General features: G+C 40.8%; 1 protein-coding gene across 1 annotated transcript in view; it reads right to left on the minus strand.

Annotated features, from left to right (window-relative positions):
• Positions 1–21,878, minus strand: part of LOC137293592 (cysteine-rich motor neuron 1 protein-like) — an 85,241-nt gene that overhangs the window by 3,607 nt on the left and 59,756 nt on the right. Inside the window, exons 5-10 of the mRNA XM_067824228.1 lie at positions 4,131–4,313; positions 3,536–3,706; positions 2,877–2,993; positions 2,206–2,460; positions 1,102–1,341; positions 389–601 (exon numbers count right to left, since the gene is read on the minus strand). Coding sequence (XP_067680329.1) covers positions 389–601; positions 1,102–1,341; positions 2,206–2,460; positions 2,877–2,993; positions 3,536–3,706; positions 4,131–4,313 — 1,179 coding nt within the window. The remainder of the gene's footprint in view (positions 1–388; positions 602–1,101; positions 1,342–2,205; positions 2,461–2,876; positions 2,994–3,535; positions 3,707–4,130; positions 4,314–21,878) is intronic.

Below are 21,878 nucleotides of genomic sequence, written 5' to 3' on the forward strand. Positions count from 1 at the left end.
ATGTGAACGACTACGGTTACTTCATCATTCAGTATACTGGAACACAACAACCATGGTTAGGCAAACATGAACAAGTTACAGGATTTACTTGGGTAATCCAAGACAGATTTGTTTTACTCTACTTCCAATAACTAACCATGAACAGAAGATGGCTGGCTTATGTACGTCAAGTTTCAGGGTCATGTTAGGATCTCAGCTTATCTGAGTGGTTATATATGGTATATTCCATTATTTCAGTGAAAAGGCCCAGCCAATTTATCAAAAATACTTATATTTTCCCCACAACTTGCAAAAAACAAAACTTTCTTTCTGAATGAAAATGTGTGTAATGATGATACATTAAAAATTGCACACATATAAATATCGCTATAACATCCCTATTACTTACCTGTACAGTGGGCGCAGCACTGGTCCTCGGACTTGACAGGGTGGTAGCACAGGATGGCTGGACAGGTGGCGCTCTCACACAGGATAGAGCCATCATGACAGATGCACTGGGTGCAATCGTCCATCCTCCAGGTCTCCCCTTCCACCAAATGCTGGCCATTTGTGGACTGACACGACTGCTTGCTGCCATTCTCTGACGGGATGCCCAGCACACCTACACACATCATGGAAGTTGTCAAGGAGACGGAAAAGACTGAGAGAGGGACTGGGGTTCAAATCCCCTGAAAACTATCCCATCACCTGAAGCATGGTACAAGTCAGTTTTCATTTCGGGCAAATAATGCTATGTATAATTTTCACTTATAGTTTCAAACTGGAAATAAATTTGGATTTCATTCCATAATGTAGATATTAAATTTCGCAATAATAATAAAACCTGAGCTATAGTTCTTTGAAATTTATCACTCTTATTAAATAGTAAACATTAACATCAAACATTGCGTCATAAAATCAGGACAAGTGGACAATTAGTACGGACAAGTCACTTTCTTGAAGTCACTTGCCCTGTGGCAAGTGGCTCTTAAAAAAAATTTGAACCCCTGATTGAGTGAACACCATTCTACACTGCAGCAATCAATTTTATGCCATGACACAGGCCGAGTAATACTGGACAGAAGACAACCAACATTACTTCTTTCAAACTGAACAACTCACCTGGGCAAGATGGACAACAATCTCCGACCCGGAACACTGGGTTATCACATCGTGGCACGGGACAGGCGATGAGGGAGCACATCTCATTGCCATTGTGGCAGTAACACATCCGACATCCGTCATGCCATGACTCCCCGTCTTCGTGAAGGTGTCCGCTCAGAGACATACACGACTTGTCGCCACCAAACAATGATGGGTCTGTGTAGTCAGTAGATGGTGTACTGGGTATCATCAAGGCTTCTACAATGGAAACAACACATGCACCACTACAGGGTTCTCTAATTAGGAGACTGACATCAAGACCAATAAGCTTTTTTTTTTTTCAGGGACCTCTAATTTGTAGATTCATATCATGATCAGTAAACTTTATTTTTTCAAATACACAGTAATAATGTGAACTCACAATATTTTTAAAAAAAGTTTATTCATCTCTTATTGGATAAACACATTGGGGCAAGTGGATCAGATACACCATCAGGTGCAGCAGATCTGATTCAAAGCTCTCCATATTTCAACAACTGGCAATTACATGAACTTTGGAATAATCCTGACAGATGAATATGCAATTCTTTCACTGAGGATTTGCTCATAGAGTGAATATGTTGAGCTACAGTAAAATTTTGATGAAGAAATAAAGCTACAAAATGTAAATCCCAGAGAAGTCTCGATAAAAAGAAACAGACTGATAAACTGCTCACACTGCATCCAACAACATAAAAGTGAGTGAGTGGGTTTAGTTATACACTGCACTCAGCAATATTCCAGCTATTTGGCGTCAGTCTGTAAACATCCTGAGCAACGATCTATGCAGTGGGGACATGATGACATGTGTCATCCAAGCCGGACCACCAGATCCTTTCAGTTATGTCTTATGACAAGCAGTTGGGTTACTGAAGCTCAATGTTAACCCGCATTTTCATGGGTCTCCAACAGAATCAAAGTGCAAAAAGAAAATGACACCAGGTGTTCACAAGCATGGACATCACCTGTACCACACCTCACTTCAATGCAGTCCAAGAAAATTGATTCTACCACAGCATACAGATCATGTACTGAAAGACAACATGATTTTTCAGTAACTGTCAGTAACTGATTTTCACCTACCTTTGCATTTGCACAGCTGACAACCTTGGTCATTGATGTTATAGCCATACAAACACCACTTGGTGCAGTTGAAGGGGGGACACTTGTTGCAGCGACATTTACGACAACCGTTTCGTGACTTCTTATAACCATAGGTGCATTGTTTCTCACAGGTGTCGAGACTGGGGCAGTGATCCTGAGGTTCTGCGCACTCACAGTTCTTGGTCCCGTTGGCGTTGGTGGTGAAACCGTACTTACATGCCAGCTTACACTTTTCTGGAAAATATGGCATCTCGTACAAACATGCTTGCTGGTCTGTATATATAATGCATTAAACCTTTACAAAAGGAGCATTACCTTGAAAAATTTGACTTAACAACCAGAAAAACCAAGGATATTTCTGTGCATTCAGTTACTCCAATCACACTTAATACCTGCTGTGACAAGGCAATATTTTTCTTTAGAAGCATATTTGAAGATTACATTTTTGCTAAAGAGTCATGACTGAAATCTACTTATGTGATAAAACATTTGACTGTCAGTAAACATCATAATGTCAACACTGCTAGTGGCTAAGTTAGACTGGTACAGAAGGTAGATGACACTTCTTTGGAAACACCAGGTTCCCACCTCACTATTCCACCATCCTAACACCCAACATCATCTCCTGTGCTCCAGCCTGCCGAACTGACCTTTCTTACACTTGCACAAGAAGCAGTCTTCGTCCGTCTTCTCCAAGCCATTGGGGCAGGTGAGGCTGCAGTTACGTGAGTCTGGACAAAGTCGCGGAGTGTCCTCTTCAGGAATGTCTGAAAACAGAAAACTGACATGTAGCATGATGAACAGTTGTTTTCATTTATGCTCCTTGCTTAATCCTCGTATGAGAGTATAAATTCACTCAAAAAACATTCGACAAAATGTATCAACATCTGATCCAAGATTTTCTCTCAAGTAGCGTATTTGAACATAGCAACTATAATCTTAGAAATAGTACTTCCATTCAAGCTATTAATTGCTGAATGCAGCAAAGATATTCTCCATAATTTTTACCGAGCGCGATTATATTGTGGAAGTTATTATTGTAGGAAATAAGTCCCCTGTAGTAAGTACTCCAGAAAAAAGTCCTTTTGTCAGGGTGGCTCTTGTCCTGCTCCCATTGAAGATGGTGATGATGGAGATTTTATGAGAGCTTCTAGTAGAACCATTTTTCAATGAAATTAAATTGTAACAACACATATATTTTACTGTGACACTTTACATACCAGCTAATGTCACTACATTCCACTAGAACTTCATACCTCCGTGACAAAGATAATTTGGGTACCTGCACCTACAAACTTTCTACACTCACCATCACACACTGGACAGCACTGGCCAGGAACCTGCCGTGGCTTGGAGCACCTGACAGCACACATCTCGGCCTGACATAGGACCCGGCCAGCGTCACACTGACAGGTCACACATGGACTCTCCTTCCAGACATCAGAGTTGTTGTAAAGACTGCCAGAGTCCGACACACAACCTGCATCATTAAACATCATTCAAGTTTTGAAAATAGGTCCCACCAAAATAGGTACACCAATAATATACAAATTGTGACAAAATCTTAATTCTTTCGTAGTGACAGACATATATTGATTTTTTTTAAATATTTCAATCTTCCAGCTAATGCACTTGATCAAGAGGGACCATTACTCAAAAGGACAATATAAAACAATGTTTACACTCTGGAGAGATAAATGAATGATTAAGGTTTTATGGCACATTTCAGCTATATTCCAGCAATCTCACAGATGACAGCACAAGAAATAGGCTTCACACATTGTACCCACGTGGGGAATCAAACTTGGGTCATCGGTGTGACAAATAACTGCTATCAATACCAAGCTACCTCCACCACCCCTGATGTCCAGTGATGAAACCGTCTTTGATCCAGTTGTCCTCACCTTTACACACTGGACAGCACTCTCCTTCTGGTATGACCATCCATCCACACAGTGGTGCATTGCATGTCTTGGTCTTGCAGAATGTCAGCCCGTCGCGACACTCACACATCGTGCACTTCTCCAGCTGCCAGCTCTCCCCATCGTGAAACGTCTGACCCTCGTACCGACAGGTGTGGCCTGTGTCTGTAACAGCAACAGTCTCCTTAAACATCAGCAGAATAATTGTTGGTATCAAAGGCGTTCCCAGCCATCCATGTGTTCTTGTGATGAGAGCCCCTGCCCAGGGAACTGAAGATCATCAATTCAGTCCACAACTGTAGAGAGTTCAGCATTCAGGGGATAAAGCTGAGTGGACTAGATGTTATCAAACAGTAAATACGTACTCCCAGGAAGCTGATAATACAACTGAAAAACACCTTGCGCCACACAGACATGAAGGCAGCTGTACCAGAACAACAGTTGTAAGTTTATGTTAAATTATACTGAACAGCAGAAGAAACACAAGATTTGAAAAAACGAAATCTCATAAAAGTAAGCATTCATGTTTATGCCTTTTACTTTAAAAACTTTAAAAAACAGTAGTGCACCTGGACCCAACTATCTGTCATACCATGACATGCATACTGCACTGTGCAGGATGTGTGCAATGACTTGGAACAAATATGAAGAGACTGATCATGAAATGTCATGAGTTATCTCCCTTTGACCACAACTCTTTCAACATTACAGGACTTGCACGCAGTCAGCATGTATTGCAACTAGGTGTATCACGATTCATTGGCTCTACTGATGCATCATCAACAACATGATACGAGTGCATCAATAACAAGAGTCATCAGAAGATGACATATCCCCCCGGCCCCCAGATGTTTGAAAGGAGAAAAAATCTGAGAGTTACTCATTGTTTTTTGAGACTAAGTTTGAATAGTTTCCCTGGAATTCATGGAAATTATAAATGCCATATATCTGTAACCAGCAAAGTCACAATGTCAAGATCTGTCTCACAGATCTGTTGAAAGATATGAAATGGTTTTCGAGTTGTGCTCTGGGAGCGAAGTCCACCCCTCCATTTTGGAGGTCCGAAGTCGTTTCCATGGAAACCAAGAAAATAATAAATCACAAAAACCTTTAAAAACCAAAAGGCACCACTTTCGGGTCTGCCACACATATCTAGAAAGTTTTACTAACAGATATTAAGACGTTTTTGAGTTCTGCTCTGGAAATGAAACACACCTCTCACTTTTCAGACTAGGTCCAAAACGTTTCCATGGAAACCAATAAAATAATACATCACAAAAACCTGTAAATACCAAAAGGCACCACTTTAGGTTCAGATTGATATATCTACCAAGTTTTGCAGAAAAATATTGAATGGTTTTTGAGTTCTGCCCATTTTGAGACTAAGTCCGAAACGTTTCCATGGAAACCGAGAAAATGATAAATCACAAAAACCTGTACATAGCAAAAGGCACCTCTTCAGCTTCTGATTGATATATCTACCAAGTTTTGAAAAAAAATATTGAACGTTTTTTGAGTTCTGCTCCAGAAACGAAGCCCACCTGACCATAAGACTAACACCAAAATGTTCCATGGAAAAACAAAAAAAATATAAATGCAAAAAATCTGTAAATAGCAAAAGGCACAACCATAGGCTGAGATTACTATATCTATCAAGTTTGGTCGAAAAATATTGAATGGTTTCTGAGTTCTGCTCCGGAAACTAAATGATTACGAACGAACGAACGGACGGACGGACGGACGAGGCGTCAACTATATCCCCCCGCATTACATGCCGGGAGGATAAAAATGCACTTAGACAATATATCAGGATATTTATATGGAGAAGGTCCATGATGCATCGATGTATGACCACAAGAGACATTATATCCCGATACAACTTAAATACTACTTTACTACTTAAAGCTAATAGGAGTATTGCAGTAGGAATAGTAAGGAAGTCTCTTTGAAATTCTGAATTATAAAAATAAATTACAAATTTTAGGAATTCGTTTGTACCTGTTATCTTTATTACATGAACAAAGAATTTGGTGCATAAATGATAGAATGTGAACTCTGTGAAGTATAGAATATGCCTTCAAGTAATTGAAATATGTTTCAGCAGGTGGACAAATGACACCATTTACCAACACATATGAACAATGTCTTACCTTTGTCAAGAAAGAGAACAAAGAGTAGATAAAATTCTAAAAGCATACTTAAGGGTATTTTTCCATGATTCTGAATTATGATAAATTACATTGAATCATTAGTGAAAGTATTGTTGTTGAAAAAAAACTTACCAAAGGAAATTTCAGTTTTAAATTGACACATATTAGAACAAGTTCTGCTGTATAACAAATACAGGTATATGTCCTGTTAAAATATCGGGATATGTACTGTATCTCCACCATCGTATCATGATGATAATCATCTTACAGGTTCCTTGCCAATACTTTTATGATATATCATCTTGTCTCATTAAACTGGTATTGGGATATATTGTCGTACCACTGACACTACAATACACAGCTTTAATGTCAAGATATAAAAATTCAAGCACTATATGTTAAAAGTAAGTTTTTTGTAGATTTTATCTTTGACTCATGAAACCTGACTAACCCTTGCCGTGACAAACAGAAGAGTCACGTGCACTCTGTTTGCTGATGCTGTATCCCAGTTGTATCAATCAATGCTCGTGACGTTAGTGTCTGGCTTGTGTGATCCATATTTGATCATTTACATGATTATCATACAGCTGCAATATTTGCTATGAGTGACATTTAACAACAAACAACATAGTTTTACTCAAAATACATATAGTCTGGTTCATAATTATTGAGAATGTTTCTTCTTACTTTGAGCTATCCTAACACCTCAACTGATTCACTGATACTTAAAACTAAGTAATGGTATAAGGGAGGTAACTCATCTTGGCCGACTGAGTATAGTACAATTAGAGTTACCTCCCCTGAATTTGTAGCAGACGTCATTTTCCTCAGCACTGTCAACAATGTCTGCTGAAGATAAAAGAAGGTTGATTTTTGAGTTGTGTAATCACGGAATTGATGATGTAAATACATTGGCAGAGAGAACAGGAACTCCTCTTTCTACTGTGTATAGGATTAGGAAGAATTTTAAAGAGGGAAAGGATTTGGGGCACCAGAAAGGAGCAGGGAGACCCAGAAAATTGGACTTCTCAGATCGCGTCCGGCTGGGAATTTTAGCGTCTAAAAAGCAAAGGGCAAGCATCTCCAACATCAGGTATGAAATGATGGAAAGGGGATCAACAGTTGTATCAAAATCTACAGTTAGAAGAAATTTGATTGATCTTAGATGGGAGAAAAAGACTGGAATTCCTTCTCCTCTCATGAAACAAGAACATAAAGACAGGCGTGTTGAGTGGTGTTTGGCACATGAAAACTTTGACTGGGAAAATGTGATTTTTACTGATGAAAGCTCAATATGGGTATATCCCAATAATGTGAAAATATGGACAAAGTCTGCGTCAGCACCGTTGTATCGACGACCTAAATACAGCCCAAAGTGTCATGTATGGGGAGGGATATCCTTATTAAGAACGACCCCGCTGTGTGTGTTTGAGGGAAATCTGACAAGTCAACACTACACTAACATATTAGATAATTTTCTCCTTCCAAGTGCACATGTGTTTTATGGAAATGACTGGATTTTGCAGCAAGATAATGATCCTAAACACACCGCAAAACATGCCAAGCAGTGGTTTCAGGAGAAAAATGTGACTGCATTACCATTTCATGCATATAGTCCTGACTTAAATCACATTGAGAACATTTGGGGGATGATGAAGGAATGTGTGAATCAAAAGAGGTTGACAAAAATTGAAGACATGAAGAGAGAAGTGGTCCGATACTGGGACAGCATAACTCACGAGACACTAACCTCTCTGATAGGAAGTATGCCTACCCGTCTTGGACTGTGCCGTGAAGCTCAAGGAGACTTGATAAAATATTAAATTGTTACCTACACAACATGAAAAGGTTAGTTCAGTTTCACAATACATTCAATTTTATCTGATTTGTTCTCGTTTAATAATATGAAATGCTTTAGCTATTCTCAATAATTTTGAACCATACTGTAATTACTCATTCCATGTAAGAATCGTCCACTTGAGTCAAACACATGATCACTGCAGTGAGTGAGTGAGTCCAGAAATGGGCTTCACACACTGTACCCATGGCTACCACTTGGCTACCCTATCACCACTTTAACACTACAGAGGAATGGTGTCTCTGCATCTCAATACCATGTTGTACAAAATAGTAGACACTTTCTCCAAGCTGGGGAACCTGTTAGTTTTTGCTTTAAAACAGAACCATTGCAACAATTACAGCAGATGCCAACTTTAGTAAAACAGTCGCCACACAGTGAATGGGTTTGGCATATCTCCTGCTTCTGTCATTGTCTTCCAATATATTATGCAAGTAAAAACTTGTTATCGTACCAGAGTGAGTGAAGGACATTTGCAGATGGGTGTATACATAAACACAGGATCTAGAATAGACCTAGGAATGGATATATGTCGTCATACTGACAGAAAAAAGTGACAATACAGTCATATTGTAGAGCTACACTTGCTGCTGATCCAATAAAAATGCTTGTCACATTCTTCCATGGAAGTCATTGTGTGAAATGTCAGTTTGTTCCCTCCTTGCTAAGTTTTGTGGTAATTTTCATGTTACATACTAAATTTCATTCTTGCATTTACTTTTCTTAGCAGACATTCTCCAACTCCTGTCCATGAATACGATATCAAGCCACTTTTAGCAATATAACACCAGGGTACACCAGCAATGGGATTCACAAATTGTACCCTTGTGGGGAATAGATCCTGCTTTCAAGTGAAGAGCGAACACTTAAACCACCACCCTCCATGATAAGAGATTGAATCAAGGGACTGAGTACACTTTAAGGAATCTTAAACAATATTTCAGCTAACTCAAGGCAGGTAGACAAACAATGCACATCTTGTGTAAAATAGAGCATCGATCAATGGCCAAGCAATGAAAAACACCTTAAAACTAGGTTTCCCTGCAACCCATATATCGGACATAGAACATATTTTGATTCAGGATCTATGCACAAAGGAAACAGAACTTGCTTATCAGCATGAGAAGGTGACAGGTTGACCACGCTGACCTAAATGCATGTACCACGAGCTGTGACTTTCACTATGGGTGTCCTTCCTTTGTTGAGCACTTCCCAGACACTGGCTCCTTGTTCGCTGATAAGAGATTTTCACCTGCCTAAGACTTACCAAATAACCTCTATGTCATCACTCAATCTCCATGAACAAGTCAAATTGTTTTTTTTCATTAACTACAGCCTTTTGTGTTCATCCATCCTTATGTCCGTTGTTGAAGTCATCCTTTGGTACAGGCGCTTTGTTCTCTTAAACATACACATACACTGCAAGTCGGGAAATAAACATATCAGGAATTCCATAGAACTACTATATTTTGTCAGGAAGATTTCTTCAAAACAAGGAAATGAATCTCTGAATCCTTTCTAATATACACAACTCAAAAAAAAGTTGAACACTTGCCATGACAGAATAACTAGAGTATATATGTGAAAATCGTAGTTCTTACAATAAACATCAGCAATATACAATGTATCGTTTAACTTTAATTTATGTGACGCCTCATTTCTTAGCCTGCACATATTGAACATCAAGGGAAGAGTAGCTCAAGCTGATACTTTCTCATGAAAATAATCAATAAATAAAACATACAAATTCAAAGCTTCTCTCCATACCAAACTAACATATATGTACAAATTAACAAACTAATGATGTTTACTGCGTTAAGTGATTTCTAAGCTAAATATATGACAGAAAATATAATCACAGCAGTTTTTGTGCTGAACACTGCCAAAATCTATACAGAGTTGCTATGCAGTGATTACGGTGTCATCCTGACCCCTAAGGATGAGCTCAAACATGTTTCCACCATTCCCTCTACAGCCGCCAGACAAGAGGGCATGTATTCAATATGGATAGACATCTAAATTACAGCCTACACAAATCACCAAAGACCATCTAAATAATTTGTCCAAACCTGGTGGTTCAATTAGGGAGCGGAAAGAAGCTGAGCCATTTCCAGCACATCCTATCAGATCAGAGGTCGGCCTGATCACTGATAAACTTATTTATGAGTGCACATGTACATTTGACTGCCATTCAGAGCCAAATTATTTACACGTGGATCCAGATTGCTATGAAAGGCCAATCTACATGGAAACCTGCATGTAAAGTTCAAATCAGGCATTATGAATGTCCAGCTGTATTATAGTGAGTGAGTGAGTGAGTGAGTGAGTGAGTGAGTGAGTGAGTGAATGAGTGAGTGAGTGAGTGAGTGCTGTTGTCCTTTTATACCACAGTACAATAATTCTATTGCCCAGTTCCTTCTGAAATGCTAGTTTTTACTCATATTCAACACAGATCTATGCATTCTGTAACTGTCATCACTCCTACATGCTTCTACACAGGTTTTCAAAATAATATCACTTAGATCTTAGTGCAATGCTACTGAATTTCATGTAATATTTGTGGGTACCAAATATTCAAATTTACAAAGAAAGTATTCATCATTTTTATCAGCACCTGTACCAGGTAAACATGAATTGTCCAGTCTGTTAAATTCTATAATATTTATGTTATCAAGTCTATTGTGATTTATTCAAAACGTTTCCAGTGCAAGAGATGTCACCACCACTACCACGTACATTTAACTGTATCGATCAAGAGCATTTGTACTATAGGCCTTTAGACTCAAAACACTGAATAAAATGAATCCACAAATCTGTCATGCAATGATAGTTCTCTCACTGATTCTTCAGTACAGACTTACACCTGAAGAATCACTTACATCTTAGCATGGTTAAACTTTATTATTTCAACACACACTTATAAAAGTCAGATACATAAGATCAAAGTGCTAAGACTTCTGTACTTCACTGTTCTCTTATGATAGTTGTCTTTTTCAAGGAGACGATGACAGTTTGGTTAAGAAAGGTATGCAATCAGTTGCAAAACTTATCTTAAAGATTCTTTCTAAATAATCACACCTGTAATCTTTTAACCCCAATTTAACCATGTAACCCAACCCTGTACATTTAGATGACATTTCAATGGATCCACGAAGGGACATTACTAATAATCCACTAACATACAGTCCCGTCATGATTCTTCTGCAATGCATCAATTCCCGAAAGTGGAAGTCACACCTTTTAAATTTTAACCACGCTAAACCTTACACCATGTTCTAAATATTTAAGACAGTTTGGCTTGAAGGAAGAAGTCGTTCAGCAGAATGTGTGACAATAATAAATCTCACTCGTATTGTCAGAAATATGAACCCAACACAATCAAAATGGTTACTGGCATTAGTCCTAAGCTCCCTGTCAACATCAAAATGCTCATTTCTTTAACCACAAACAGTTAAAACCCCATTAACCTTTTGCAAGGCTTATCTTATCAGAGAACACATGTTAATTGCAAATGTACACAGGTCAAAGGTCATGGTGTCATTGAGAGGTTAATGAGACTGGTTGTCATGTGACATTAAACCATGGCTGTAGTCGGTTGAAATGTCATTATTTGGTATTTTTTATTTGTTTGAATTATTCAAAAAATATATTTCTACATTGGTTAAAGCACAGTGTCTCCACTCATATTTCAAGCAGGCTATATTGGATTACTTATATCCGGTTCTGAATTTTTAACCCATGAAGGTCCAGGACAGAAATGATCTTCATTAACCCATGGTTGTCATAAGCTGCGACAGCACAGCATCTGGAGGTCAGGCTCGCTGGGTTCGTGGACACAGTTCACAACTGCATAGGTCCATGCTCATGTTGTTGATCACTAGATTATCTGGCCCATTTAATTCATGAGACCTGGAAACTATTTCTTAGTATCTGGTCTGTTCAATTTTAATATATCATTATGAAAAATAGGGGATATTGGGTTTACAAGATCTGCAAAATGCAAATGATGAAGTCAAGCATGAAAAAGATGAAGAGAATCAAGGGAAAATGTGACAATTTATTCCATTCCTTTGGAAATGTTTCATCTGTATGGATATATAGAAGTATGCTTGCAAAATGGAATATCCACTACTCTTTTTTAATGGTATAAAAGAAATTTAAAGCAACATGGTGCCTATTGAGTTGGGAGTGTGGAAACTCTAGGCTTTCTTCATTCTGGGCCAATAAACTGTGATCTTGGAGTAAAAATCAATATACAAAGTAATTAAAACAGAAACTTTACAAACATGCACAAAATGTCAAATGCTGGTTGCACCTGCCCAAAAGACAGCTGCTAGTTGTGTCTGGCAAACTGTTGTCAGTGTCTGCAACACAGAACATGCAGCATGGATAGTACATCAGAAGGAGCACCTGTTGATCATTTCACACAGTCAGTAATATGAAATACTACCCAGAGACCTTCTGTTTATAAAGACAATATTTTTTTCCAGAGTGATTATTTTTTCTTAGCATATCCTTTTCCTATGCTAATGTTTATGTTGTATAAAGTGACAAGCTGCCTGTGTCTTCCCCTCCTCCGACACCCATCAGCCGAGGGCAGGATTTCAATGGGTTGGTAGGGGTGCGCGGTTATTGTTGATGATATTGTAGTCACATATCCTTTCTACCACAACATCCTGTCTCACATCACCGTCTGACTGACAGCCACTGTAACACCACTGACACCACCTAGTCATGACATTTCTCCATCTCTAACACCGTCTTTACCAACATCAGTGCCACCATCATCCACTACTTCTGAACTTTCACATCACCCCTTAGCATTACCATGGCACCGACTGTACTGATATCCATGCCCATCCCAACACACCTGTACCAGGCCTACCATCAGGACAACCTGCATCAGACCTACCATCAGGACAACCTGCATCAGACCTACCATCAGTACAACCTGCATCAGACCTACCATCAGTACAACCTGCATCAGACCTACCATCAGTACAACCTGCATCAGACCTACCATCAGGACAACCTGCATCAGACCTACCATCAGCACAACCTGCATCAGACCTACCATCAGCACAACCTGCATCAGACCTACCATCAGGACAACCTGCATCAGACCTACCATCAGTACAACCTGCATCAGACCTACCATCAGTACAACCTGCATCAGACCTACCATCAGGACAACCTGCATCAGACCTACCATCAGGACAACCTGCATCAGACCTACCATCAGGACAACCTGCACCAGACCTACCATCAGTACAACCTGCATCAGACCTACCATCAGGACAACCTGCATCAGACCTGCATCAGACCTACCATCAGGACAACCTGCATCAGACCTACCATCAGGACAACCTGCATCAGACCTACCATCAGTACAACCTGCATCAGACCTACCATCAGTACAACCTGCATCAGACCTACCATCAGGACAACCTGCATCAGACCTACCATCAGGACAACCTGCATCAGACCTACCATCAGGACAACCTGCATCAGACCTACCATCAGGACAACCTGCACCAGACCTACCATCAGGACAACCTGCATCAGACCTACCATCAGTACAACCTGCATCAGACCTACCATCAGTACAACCTGCATCAGACCTACCATCAGCACAACCTGCATCAGATCTACCATCAGTACAACCTGCATCAGACCTACCATCAGTACAACCTGTATCAGACCTACCATCAGGACAACCTGCATCAGACCTACCATCAGGACAACCTGCATCAGACCTACCATCAGTACAACCTGCATCAGACCTACCATAAGGACAACCTGCATCAGACCTGCATCAGACCTACCATCAGGACAACCTGCATTAGACCTACCATCAGTACAACCTGCATCAGACCTACCATCAGGACAACCTGCATCAGACCTACCATCAGGACAACCTGCATCAGACCTGCATCAGACCTACCATCAGTACAACCTGCATCAGACCTACCATCAGGACAACCTGCATCAGACCTACCATCAGGACAACCTGCATCAGACCTACCATCAGGACAACCTGCATCAGACCTACCATCAGGACAACCTGCACCAGACCTACCATCAGTACAACCTGCACCAGACCTGCATCAGACCTACCATAAGGACAACCTGCACCAGACCTACCATCAGTACAACCTGCATCAGACCTGCACCAGACCTACCATCAGTACAACCTGCATCAGACCTGCATCAGACCTACCATCAGGACAACCTGCATCAGACCTACCATCAGGACAACCTGCATCAGACCTACCATCAGTACAACCTGCATCAGACCTACCATAAGGACAACCTGCATCAGACCTACCATCAGGACAACCTGCATCAGACCTGCATCAGACCTACCATCAGTACAACCTGCATCAGACCTACCATCAGGACAACCTGCATCAGACCTACCATCAGGACAACCTGCATCAGACCTACCATCAGGACAACCTGCATCAGACCTACCATCAGGACAACCTGCATCAGACCTACCATCAGGACAACCTGCACCAGACCTGCATCAGACCTACCATAAGGACAACCTGCACCAGACCTACCATCAGTACAACCTGCATCAGACCTGCATCAGACCTACCATCAGTACAACCTGCACCAGACCTGCATCAGACCTACCATAAGGACAACCTGCATCAGACCTACCATAAGGACAACCTGCACCAGACCTACCATCAGTACAACCTGCATCAGACCTGCACCAGACCTACCTTTAGGACAACCTGCACCAGACCTGCATCAGACCTACCATAAGGACAACCTGCATCAGACCTACCATCAGGACAACCTGAACCAGGCCCACCATCAGTACAACCTGCATCAGACCTACCGTCAGGACAACCTGCATCAGACCTACCATCAGTACAACCTGCATCAGACCTACCATCAGGACAACCTGCACCAGACCTGCATCAGACCTACCATAAGGACAACCTGCATCAGACCTACCATCAGGACAACCTGTACCAGGCCCACCATCAGTACAACCTGCATCAGACCTACCATCAGGACAACCTGCATCAGACCTACCATCAGTACAACCTGCATCAGACCTACCATCAGGACAACCTGCACCAGACCTACCATCAGGACAACCTGCATCAGACCTACCATCAGGGCAACCTGCACCAGACCTGCATCAGACCTACCATCAGGACAACCTGCATCAGACCTACCATCAGGGCAACCTGCACCAGACCTACCATCAGGACAACCTGCATCAGACCTACCATCAGGGCAACCTGCACCAGACCTGCATCAGACCTACCATCAGGACAACCTGCATCAGACCTACCATCAGGGCAACCTGCACCAGACCTGCATCAGACCTACCATCAGGGCAACCTGCACCAGACCTGCATCAGACCTACCATCAGGACAACCTGCATCAGACCTGCACCAGACCTGCATCAGGACAACCATCAGGACAACCTGCACCAGACCTGCATCAGACCTACCATCAGGACAACCTGCATCAGACCTACCATCAGGGCAACCTGCACCAGACCTGCATCAGACCTACCATCAGGGCAACCTGCACCAGACCTGCATCAGACCTACCATCAGGACAACCTGCATCAGACCTACCATCAGGACAACCTGCATCAGACCTGCACCAGACCTGCATCAGGACAACCATCAGGACAACCTGCACCAGACCTGCATCAGACCTACCATCAGGACAACCTGCATCAGACCTACCATCAGGGCAACCTGCACCAGACCTGCATCAGACCTACCATCAGGGCAACCTGCACCAGACCTGCATCAGACCTACCATCAGGGCAACCTGCACCAGACCTGCATCAGACCTACCATCAGGACAACCTGCACCAGACCTGCACCAGACCTACCATCAGGGCAACCTGCACCTGACCTGCACCAGACCTGCATCAGGACAACCTGCACCAGACCTACCATCAGGGCAACCTGCACCAGACCTGCATCAGACCTACCATCAGGACAACCTGCATCAGACCTACCATCAGGGCAACCTGCACCAGACCTGCATCAGGCCTACCATCAGTACAACCTGTACCAGGCCTACCATAAGTACAACCTGCATCAGACCTACCATCAGGACAACCTGCATCAGACCTACCATCAGGACAACCTGCATCAGACCTACCATCAGGACAACCTGCACCTAGCCTACCATCAGTACAACCTGCATCAGACCTACCATCAGGACAACCTGCATCAGACCTACCACCAGGACAACCTGTACCAGGCCCACCATCAGGACAACCTGCATCAGGACAACCATCAGGACAACCTGCATCAGACCTGCATCAGACCTACCATCAGGACAACCTGCATCAGACCTGCATCAGACCTGCATCAGACCTACCATCAGGACAACCTGCATCAGACCTGCATCAGACCTACCATCAGGACAACCTGCATCAGACCTGCATCAGACCTACCATAAGGACAACCTTCATCAGACCTACCATCAGGACAACCTGCATCAGACCTACCATCAGGACAACCTGCATCAGACCTACCATCAGGACAACCTGCATCAGACCTACCATCAGGACAACCTGCATCAGACCTACCATAAGGACAACCTGCACCAGACCTACCATCAGTACAACCTGCATCAGACCTACCATCAGGACAACCTGCATCAGACCTACCATCAGTACAACCTGCATCAGACCTACCATCAGGACAACCTGCATCAGACCTACCACCAGTACAACCTGTGCCTGGCTTACCATCAGTACAACCTGCATCAGACCTACCATCAGGACAACCCGTGCCTGGCTTACCGTCAGTACAACCTGCACCAGACCTACCACCAGTACAACCTGTGCCTGGCTTACCGTCAGTACAACCTGTGCCTGGCTTACCGTCAGTACAACCTGCACCAGACCTACCATCAGTACAACCTGTGCCTGGCTTACCGTCAGTACAACCTGCACCAGGCCCACCATCAGTACAACCTGTACATCTTGCAGTCTGTCATGATGTACACAGATGATACAATGACTTCCTGATATAAGGCTCTATTCTGAGGCCAACTGCTACATGCATTTATTTATTTACGGGTAATTTTAGAATAGGAACAGAATGTGACTGAAGAGTAACGGCCAAAATTAGCTCTAAAAATAAATTCCTGTAGTACGCCTGGCACTGCGTGTAGTTAAATAAACTCAGATGGTGAAATACAATATCTGACACATTATGCTGAAATTCCAGTCAATTCAGCTGTCCATCTGATCAAAACATCTGAACAGAAATATTAGAAATATATGATGAAATAGGTACCACAGCAACCAAATTTTTGTGTGTATTAGACTGCATGAAAAAAATTAAATGTTTCTCAAGCATATTTCTTCCAAAAGTGATGAGGGCGGAAGAACTCTATTTTTAATTTTTTAAAGAAAAATGAAGTGACACGGAATGAACACACTTTTATCTTTTTCTCTCTGAAATGCAGCTTGGGAAGTTTAGCACATGTTAATGAGTTGTAGATTCAGTTCTTACAGACACTCGTTCTTATAGTATACAAATGGATAATCGGGACATTCTTACAGTGGACAAATGGATGATCGAGCCGCGGTCAAGTAAAAACTATCTATTTAAAATGGCAATAAAAAATTGTTAAGTGCCAGAGAAACACTTCACTTTTTTTAATTAGCCTTAAATATTCTACAGATGCCATGGTGACAGTGACCCAAAATATTCAACAACAACAAATATTCAACGATTGTCTCAGTTCAGCCAGTGGTAAAATAGGTACCCGTGACGATGACCTATTTTAACTAGGGAATCATTAATGCAATATCTACCTCACAATCAAATGCATAAAAATCCTAAATCTTTACTCCAAAGATGCCATTCATGTTTTGCCTGCATGGTTTACATACTAGCTTTACAAGATCATGTTACTAGTCATATGACCATGCTGCTAGATGTATTTTCATGGCACGCCAAAATGGCAAAATTGATTACATAAAATCGGAATTGAATTGCAAAAATCATTTCAAAGCAGATACTAGTGCTGTTTACTAGGCTATCAACGCAAAAAGACCAGATACCGGCAGTGTAATTATTAGGCTCTAGATAATGATGATAAGGGGTAGCTGGACAGGGAATCCTATGACCTTCCATCTCATGTGGTACACACCATGATAAATGACATGGGAAATCTACTCCCGCAGGTGTATTGTAACAGGGAAATTCTTTATTATCTCGGCAGTCTGAAATGTTTGACTGTATTGTGAGACTTTTTGATACAAGGGCCATGTAGTACTATCACAACATTGCTAAAAATATTCAGCGAACGAAAGGATCGAAAACATACGACGTCAGTCCGGCAAAACTTTGAGACTGTTTCGATAAAAGTGGCAGCTTAACGATAGAAAATGGGTTATATACATGGACATATAATAGTTTATGAAATAAACTTCATCTTGTCTGAAGGCAGGCTGAACGATATCAAAAGGTTGTATTTATTTTTCGTTCACGAAATGTTTTATTGTTATCCAATCGAAAACCCATTACGCCAGGATAATATATTCAATAATGACCAGGGACCAAATGTAATAATGACCACAAATGCCCACATAATGTTGACTGTGACCTAACACTGACCTCAAAGTATCCTCATATGCTCTGAATAGTTACCTCTTATATTGTTACAACACTATGACCTCAGCATGACCTAAAATATTGTACAGTGATAATATATTACACAGTGACCTCAATGTGACCCAATCAAAGACTCGGTTTTCAGAGTCTATTCTGACCTAAGAGTGACCTCATATGTTCCTTAGCTGTGATTTATTACATTTAATGACCTAAATGTGATCTCATATATTCCAGTGAAGCAATATTCTACATAGTAGCCTAGAGACCTTGTAGTGAACTTGTATAACATGCTAAAGCAATATATTACTGATACAATTTATTATGTCATAAATGATGTGATACTGTTTTTATTTGAAAATATGAAATAAATAAGCATCTTACACAACTGAAATATTAGTTTGAGCCCAAACTACTTTCAGGTTTCTTAAAGTATAAGTTAGTCTTCACAAAGAAACCATGAAGTATGTCCTTCGAATTGTGAGTCTGTGTGTCAATGTATAGCATACAGGATTTGTGGGTCTGTTTAAAGGGTTTTGGGGATTTGGGATTTGCTTACTTATTTCTGGTTTTACGCTGCTCTCTGTAGTATTCCTGCGATATGGCCTGTAAAATCAGACCAGACAGACCTGTGATTGACATCATCAGCAATGAATTGGGATAATCTAAATTTGATTATTTTACTTAATCTTTTATTGCACTTTTCTTTAAGGCCCTCAGGCCATGTACAACATATACAAAAAGAATACATTTTTGTAGAAAAGATGAAGTAATTCAAATAAATGGTTAAAATGTTGAAACAATTTTTCTCTGAACATGAGCTTCTTTGAGATAATTATAGCAATTTAAAAGGGCATACAGTCAAAGCCTGTTTACTCGGACCCAACATATCCAGAAACCCAGCCAGTTCATTAACTGTACTCGCTTAACCGGACCCCACGCTTCCGGACCCAGACAGTGAAGTTTCAAACCATTCCCATAGATTTTCATTGAAAAATGATAAAGTTATCCGGATGGAGAGATCTGTGCAAACGTCCATGTGTATGTGTCACGTCAATACCCTTCACCACACGATTTTGTGATTTCACTCTAAATATATCAGATGGCATTTGATCTGTAATAGACCCGTGAAGGTCCCGGGGTAGAATAGGCCTTCAGCAACCCATGCTTGCCATAAAAGGTGACTATGCTTGTCGTAAGAGGCGACTAACGGGATCGGGTGGTCAGACTAGCTGACTTGGTTGACACATGTCATCGGTTCCCCATTGCGCAGATCGATGCTCATGTTATTGATCACTGGATTGTCTGGTCCAGACTCGATTATTTACAGACCGTCGCCATATAGCTGGAATATTGCTAAGTGCGACGTAAAACTAAACTCACTCACTCACTCACCTTGATCTGTAATACTAGTTAACATATTATGATAATTAGTGACAAAAGTTACCTGAATATTTACAGGAACATATACTTCTTCTAACAATTCCAAGTCAGTGAGTCTGACCACCCAATCACAAACCTGACCACCCGATCACAAACCTGACCACCCGATCACATCAGTCAACAAGTATAAGTTGTTGAAGAACAATTTCAAGGGGATTTTCACAGGCTCAAGCCTGGGCAGTGCAGTACTTGGGATGCAAATATAGACTTTATTTGATAAGCACATTCACCACAAGAGGCTTAAGTATATACTTCCTTTATATGTTTAGCATTATAACAGTCTGCAGTTAACACCACATTGCACCTTTTCTCAATGGTTTTCACACTGGCATTAAGTATTATTCAGTATTTCCACAGTGAAAAATAGGACTCAAATAAATATGTTTGCAATTCTGAAAAAGGGGTTGGCACCTGTAATATAATAAAATAATTCAACAAAATAAAGAAATCAAAATACTTTAATTTCAGAGTAAGCAGTAGTCTAGTCTGCCAATGTTGCTTGTATTATATTCATTGTATATTGGAGTCTTGTCTTCCAATGCTGACTGTGTTAAGGTCAGAATGAGATTAATTCCTGCAATGCTGGAATCACAAACAAGTGTATTTCATTCTCCTTTGTAAAACTAAACAGCCATTTCACTACTCCTCACACAAGCAAGTCTAAACAGATGCCAAAAGTAAACAGAGCATTAGGTCATTCAAACACAGGCATAGCTTCTGACTAATTGTAAAGTATGATTTGAAGCCCATGATTGCTCTCTGTTAGCTTACCACCTGACTGTTCTGCAAGGTTTGATGGAGGCTGTTCAAATAAGGCCTTGGATCACTTTCCCTCACATCACAGCTCACCAGTGTGGGAAGCAAGCCAACAACACCACATTTCAAACGATGACTAAAAATCTTGGAATTATCTCCCTTTTTTTGTTTCCAACATTCACCTTTGTCAGTGAACACAAAGGTTTTAAGAATTTCCTCTTGTAATGTTTAAAGACAGAGAAAACAGTCTTGGCTTCAAATGTCATGACAATGACAGGTCTGCCTGGTTTGAATAAAAAGATTCTTTCCAGTAATGTTCTCTGCATATACAAGAGCTGTTCGATCAAAGGCAGCTTTGTTGCACAATCAGCATGCACAAAGGGAACATAAACTGTGCATGACCAGAAACAATTATAGACAGCTATGTTCACAATTTCTTTTCTTTGATAGTTGGATGAGAACATGCATAGCCGATGCAGATTTGCATTTTTGTAATTATTGCATGCTTGAACTTGAAAAGCATCTCTTTAAGTTAATATTCTGTCATGTTTACAACCAATACAATTTTCGCTTCAGAAAATACATTTGCGGAAATGTTTCACATACCATCAAAAGAATTTTGGTTATAAAATTTAATTACATGTTAGAACTTTCAGGTCTAAAAATTCATAATATTAGCCTAAAGACAAGCATAGATATGATCAATAAATTGAAAACATATTTCCTCATACAAGTTTTAACTGGTTTTATATGTCAAAGTCTCACTGTTGCCATTGTTGCGAAGATCAACATTATGCATCTACAGAATCCTGTCAGTCAGACTGTTCCATTGCATTATATCACACTGTGCTGTCTTTGAGCGAGGACACTCCAAATCAGTCTGGGATTCAAGCCATTGTG

The sequence above is a fragment of the Haliotis asinina genome, chromosome 8 (genome assembly GCF_037392515.1).
Source record: "Haliotis asinina isolate JCU_RB_2024 chromosome 8, JCU_Hal_asi_v2, whole genome shotgun sequence".
NCBI lineage: Eukaryota > Metazoa > Mollusca > Gastropoda > Lepetellida > Haliotidae > Haliotis > Haliotis asinina.